Source organism: Emiliania huxleyi (genome assembly GCF_000372725.1).
Source record: "Emiliania huxleyi CCMP1516 unplaced genomic scaffold EMIHUscaffold_413, whole genome shotgun sequence".
Lineage (NCBI taxonomy): Eukaryota > Haptophyta > Isochrysidales > Noelaerhabdaceae > Emiliania > Emiliania huxleyi.
The window spans coordinates 49,178-55,225 of NW_005198880.1; the positions used below are offsets into that span (position 1 = coordinate 49,178).

Here is a 6,048-nt window from a genome sequence, read left to right on the forward strand (position 1 = left end):
GTGAGTGGGGGTGCGCCGCCGTTCACACGCGGGGGGGGACGTCGGCGGTCGCAAACCAGCCTTTGGAGCAGGTGCACATCAGGGAGCGCCACCGCCGCCTCGCCCTCCGCCGCCGCCTCGCCGCCGCCCAGCCAGAAGGCGACGCCGTACCCGCCGTCGGCGTTGGAGGGCTTGCTCACCAGCTGGAAGGGCGCGTAGCGGCGCGAGGCGGGCGAGGGGCGCCCGCCCTCCCGGGTGGAGAGCAGGCCGAGCTCGGAGAGAGAGGTCCGAGAGGAGCGCAGCGCAGCCTCGAGAGCAACCGGGTCCTCTTGTTTTCTGTTTTCTGGTTTTCAAAACGCCCGCCCGCCCGCCACCCCGAGGCGGCTCGGCCCCCCACTCACCCAGAGATCAAAAACGCTCGGCCCTACTGTAAATTCTCGTGTCACGGGAGACTCGTGTAGCGACACATAAAAGCACAAGACGCGAACTGACTCTACGCAACCTAACGGCTCTAGCCTAAATCTACTGCTGTGGGTACTTCACACCTGCACCTGAGACCTGTTCATATCTCTTACCTACCTACCTAAACCTGGACCTGGACCTGGACCTACATACTTGTCCTATTCATCTGCAATGGTGCTATGAACGGAGGTGGGGGAGACGGAGGGGGCGGCGGTGGTGGGGACGGAGGTGGGGGAGACGGAGGGGGCGGCGGTGGTGGAGATGGAGGTGGGGGAGACGGAGGGGGCGGCGGCGGAGGAGACGGGGGCGGGGGAGACGGAGGTGGTGGGGGAGGTGGGGGAGGTGGAGGCGATGGCGGCGGAGGAGGGCGCTGCGGTGCACCCTCTGGCACCTGGGGAGGAAAGCTGGGCGGGGGTGGTGATGGTGGCGGCGGCGGCGAGGGCGGAGGCGGCAACGGTGGAGGTGGCGAGGGCGGCGGCGGTGAGGGCGGCGGCGAGGGCGGCGGCTGAGAGGGCGGCGGCGGCGAGAGCGGTGGTTGAGGCCGATTGCCTCAACTGTCAACCAGCGGGTTGACAGAGGTCTCAACCATCAACCAAGTGGTTGACAGACCCCTTCAAACCTTCAACCATGCGGAATGGCTGTTCACACACACCCCGCGCAAAGGTCTGAACAGTTGAACATTCTCTGTGAACATTCATGTCGTCTTCTTTAGATGCTGCATTTGACGTGCCGTTTTTACGAGTACTTGCTTCCGCAGCTACACGTGCGTGGATGGGAGAGGTGTGATGCCAAGCCCAGACGAGGGACGCTCTGACAAGCGCCATACCCGCCATCTCCTCGAAGGCCCCCGCACGGGAAGTCCGGGCCGACGTTTCATGGTCGTCCGGACGCGGCCCTCCGTACACGGAAATAGCTTACCGCAGACATTACCGAACGCAAAACTGCTTACCAAAGGCAGATACGAGCTCAGCTCCGTGAAATCTAGCAGCACATACCCTCAGTATCCATGTGCCATAATAGTTAAGGGTTAGCGACGGATGCGGTTTCAGGGTCGGTGGCGGGCGAGGGGTGGCTGACAGGGCTGGCTGGGGCTGTAGCCGTTGGTGTAGCAGGCCCACAGTCGGTGTCGCTACCATCTTGCCTCTCCGAGTCCTGGCCGCCGCCCGTTGCTCCGTGTCCAATGGTACTGCTGTCGCCCCCCTCCGCGTTGCTTCCCTCGTCGGGAGTGTCCGTCGGGATGGTGTCGTCCGCCCACTCGGCAGCGTTTGAGCCTCTGTCACCCTGCCTGCCGCGAGTAGCTAGCTCGTCGACGTAGTCGTTCCATTTGTTGTCGCTGTGACCCTTCACATGCCTCCACGTCACGGTGTGTTTGGCGCGAAGGCGTTGCCAAAGGGAGAGGACGAGCTCGTAGTCCTTCATCCGCCGTGGATTGAGGCTCGTTCTTGGAAGCACAAGCCGCTCCGGGTCAGAGAGCAGTGGACCGTCATAGACTCATAGTCGGCAAACCCGACTAGGTCCAGCCCAGGGTGGCACAGATCTGACGTTTTGTATCTGAAAGTATAGAGATGGGAGTGAGGTTGAACCGGACCCAATCAAAGTCGGCGGGTTTCGGAGGGGGGGGGATATGACGAAAAACGGCGGGCGCATTTGGGCACATGACTGGGAGAACTCTGTGGTGGACCCGCTGGGCGAAAGGAGCTCGCAGACCGTTGCAGCCTCACGATGTCATTGAGCGGAGCGAGTGCGAGCGCGGCGGCCAAGCAGCGGCACCAGGAGCAGCGGCGAGCTGACACGAGCGCGCTCGCGGATGCGGCGAGGGGGCAGAGGCAGATGCCCGAGCTGCCGCCGTACGTGCCAGAATTTGACCTCGCGTTCATGTCTCAGATGCTGGGCGTTGGAGCCGTCCGGTCGGAGCCAGAAGACCCAGCCACTGGCGACGACGAGACGATCATGCTGACATCCGTCAGATCCTGTTTTTCTCGTTGTTTTGTCGCTCGCTCCGCTCGCCACCTCACGCTCGGCCGTCCGGCCATGGCCAGTACCCCGCGTCTCAGTGAGACGCGTGGTACCATCCAACTCCGGTCGATGGGCTCGAATGCGCTCAGCCTCAGGAGGGACAAAACCACGCGAATTCTGCACGCCTCGCTGCGCCGCTGGCTTGACTGAATCAGGCAGCAGCAGGCTGCTGCTGCTGCCACAGCAGCAGCCTGCTGCGGCCCCATTACGCAAGTTAATGACTAGCAGCACTGCCGGGGGCATACGAGCCGCCAGAGCCGGTGTGCGGCTGTGCACTGCCACCTGCCCGCGGCTACGCACAATGTGCGCTGCTGCGCTCGCATTGGATGCCCTGCTGATGGACCTGCGTCGCCTAGCTGCACGAGAGCAATGCCGTAGGCGGCGGCCGTAGCATACACTGCGAGCACACTCGGTGCAGCTGCGAGGTGCAGCAAGAGCACGTCGTTCCTGCCTCTGATGCTACTCTCGCGGCTTGTAGCGCGTCACTCGCGCATGCTCTCCAGGAGCTATGGCGGGCGCGTGTGTGGGGCTGTAGCCTGTGTTTGGCCGGTTCTGAACCGTTTACTATCAGTACCATGCCTGGGCCACAAGAATCGCACACGGGGAGCGGCTCAGGGGCCCAGTAAGCCGCGGAATCGCCAAATGTCACAACCCATGCCACCCAGGGCTGGACCTAGTCACCCCGCAAAGTGACCCGTTTTTGCCCACCCACGCCCGTGCGCGCGTATCTTAGCTAAGGTACGCGGCCACACGCGCTGGCGCGCACGGCAACCGGGACTTACATGCGCGACACGAGGGACTGTGTATACTTGCCTGCCTCGGGGGAGAATAGCCGCCCTCACCCGCTGCCGCGCATCGAGCTCGGCGGGGCTGATACATGTCATTCTGTTAGCCAAGATACGTGGCCACACGTGCAGACACGTATAGCGGTACTCGCGCCCACACGTGCAGCCGCCTATCTTGGCCCCGACCCCTCGCACCTCGTGTAGCGTAGAGTTGTAGCAGGACAGTTAAGCCGTGCGGAAGATTGTCAGCCGAGTTATCCAATCTTCTTGTTCGACCACTGCTCAGAGGGCGGCGTTGAAGGCGAGGGCGGCGAGAGCGGCGGCATGCCGGACGGCGGCGGAGGCTAGGGCGGCGGCGGGGCGGGCGGCGGCGGCGAGGGAGGGTTGGGTGCCGTCTGGCCGAAGGCTCATCCAGCCATATCTCGTGGTGTGTGCACTGCGCAGTGTGGTTTCTTTATCTACATCGATGTAGGTCACGAGGCCCCGCCGTGCAGGGCGCTACGGGCTCCGGCCGGACGTGGCAGCGGCGGAGCGTCGCGACTCCGCCCTTTTTTCGCCCAACACGCTATCCACCGTCACCGACCCTGCCGCCAGCGCCGCGGCTTCCCGCCGCGCGCGCTCAGGCTAGGGCGCTCGCTCACCGCATCTCGGTTTGCGCATTGAGCTCTGAGGCCCCCATCACGCCGGGGATCCACGGCCGGCGAGGCGTCCCGCCGGAGGCCAGGATTGAGGCACCTGCGCCGTCGACTCGGCGAGACCCTCGCCATCACCAGCCTCTACCTGGGAATACCGCATCCGCATTCCCGCTCGTCGCTTTGCGCGTGCCGCTCCTGAGTCCTGTCCCTGCGTGCGAGCTGCGACCTGGTGTCTCTTCACTCTTGCGGACTGCGCGGTGGAAGACTTCAAGAGGAAGAGCGAAGACTGAGCGGTCTGCGGCCCCGGGGTTTTCCAGGTATACCCGCAAAATATTTTGCCGATTTGGCTGATTTTGGGCCCAAACCAGCTGATTTCCACGGAGTTTCCTCGGGAAACATAGAGAGGAAACGAGAGGGTACTGTAGAGAAACACGGAAGAGACGGGATGAGCGAGGAAACAGGTATACAGCCTAAAGTTGGCGGCGACCGTTGCAACCTGGGAGGGCGCTGCGCGCTGGTCGCTGAGGTTTTCAAAAATCTCTCTGAGAGAGCGGTGGAACAGAAACCTCCCTGCGTCAACTGAAATTTGCTGTCGGCTTCTTCTTCTTTCTCGCAGTGTTCTCACCTGCCCCGATGGCAGTGCCCAAAACCACTCATCAGGCCCTCCCCGAAGGTTGCATTCCGCGCGGCTCTTCGCGCGCAAATGCTTGCCGTCAGTGCACTCAACTGATCACTCCGTGGCGGGCGTGGAGAACCATCGCTGAAGTCGCGCCCGGCACACGGGCGAGGCCGGGGGAGACGGCGAGTTGCTGTTGCTCCGGAGCGGCGAGCGGTAGCCACCCATGACCGTCTTGGCCACACGCAGATCCGCGTTCGCGGACCGCTCGTGCACCGAATCTGCCGGGTCGGCGGCGCAGACTGACGGGTCCGCTCCGACAGAGGAAGCGTCGACGGCCACCTCGCTTGCGTGATCCGACGACGCGGCAGCGCAGGCTGGCTGGGCGGCCGGCTCGCTGGCTCCTGCCTGGCGCAGCAGGAGCTCCACCGCCGAGCTGCCGGCGCTGCGCGCCAGCTGGAGCGGGGTGGTGTGATTGCCGGCGACAAACGCGGTGCGGGAAGGATCCGCCTTCTCGTGCAGAAGCACCTCGACGCACGCCTCCTCTCCGACGGCCGCGGCGAGGGCGAGGGGCGTCAGACGGCTGTCGCCGATCGTCAGCTGAAAATCGGCCGGCACGCCCATGTCGAGGCACGCCTGCAGGAGCCGCGGTCCGCCCGACTGCGCGCAGGTACGGACGAGCAGACTCGAGGCGAGCGCGCGGTGCCTCTCGCCCCACGCCTGCCCGCCCTTCTTCTCTGCAGGCGCGCCCGACAGAATTCGTGCCATCGCGCCATCTGGGAGCGCCTCGAGCGCCCACAGGACCATGGAGCTGTTGACGCGAGCGCCGGCGGCGACGAGGAGCTTGGCGCACTCGGTGTGCCCGTGTGAAACCGCGTGCGCCAGCGGCTGCTCCCACCCTTCCGCCTCTGGGTCGTCGGCGGCGACGCCCCGCGCGAGGAGGGCGCGCAGCCTTGCCGGATCGGCGTGTGTCGCGGCGTCGAGAAGGGAGTCGCGGTCCTCGTTCACCGACAGCAGTCGTTCGGTGCGCATCTTTGTTTCTTGGAGCAATGAATCGCTGGAGCAAAGTCGCCAGCCGCGCGAGAGACGCCGAGTCGCAGGACACACAAGAATTCTTGTCTACTGCCGGGGCGCCGCTCGACGAAGCTCCCTCTGAGGGGTTCCGCGCGCGCTGAGTTGACTGCTCGGTGGTTTTCTTTCTCGCATTTATGAAAAGGAGATTTGCGGTACATGTATGCGGAAGATTTAGCTTTTGGTGCTTCCTGGTTAAGCTTAAGGGCTCACGTGAGCTCGTGAGGGCTGAGGCGTTTTTTTCGTCAATGGGGGTTGCGTCTCAGATTGGGGCTCGCTCTCCGCTTTGGCAGCGCGGTGCGGCTGCGCCCGGGCGGAGGGGAACGTGTCCGAACGAAAGTGTAACCAAAAAACCCAGTCGACGCTCGAAGCACGAAGGGACTCGCGCTCGGCTCCACTGAATGTGTGCCACGGTGTCCACACCCCGCGCCGTCTCTCGGCTTTAGCCTTTACCGTGTTTACCAGTCGCGCTCCCAATACGGCA

General features: G+C 64.1%; 1 protein-coding gene across 1 annotated transcript; it reads right to left on the reverse strand.

The window, feature by feature from the left end:
• Window positions 1–4,408: 4,408 nt before the first annotated feature.
• On the reverse strand, window positions 4,409–5,573 carry EMIHUDRAFT_370036 (hypothetical protein). Its single transcript, XM_005769628.1, has one exon. The coding sequence runs from the start codon at window positions 5,523–5,525 to the stop codon at window positions 4,608–4,610; it is 918 nt and encodes a 305-aa protein (XP_005769685.1). The 5' UTR covers window positions 5,526–5,573; the 3' UTR covers window positions 4,409–4,607.
• Between the last annotated feature and the right edge of the window lie 475 nt (window positions 5,574–6,048).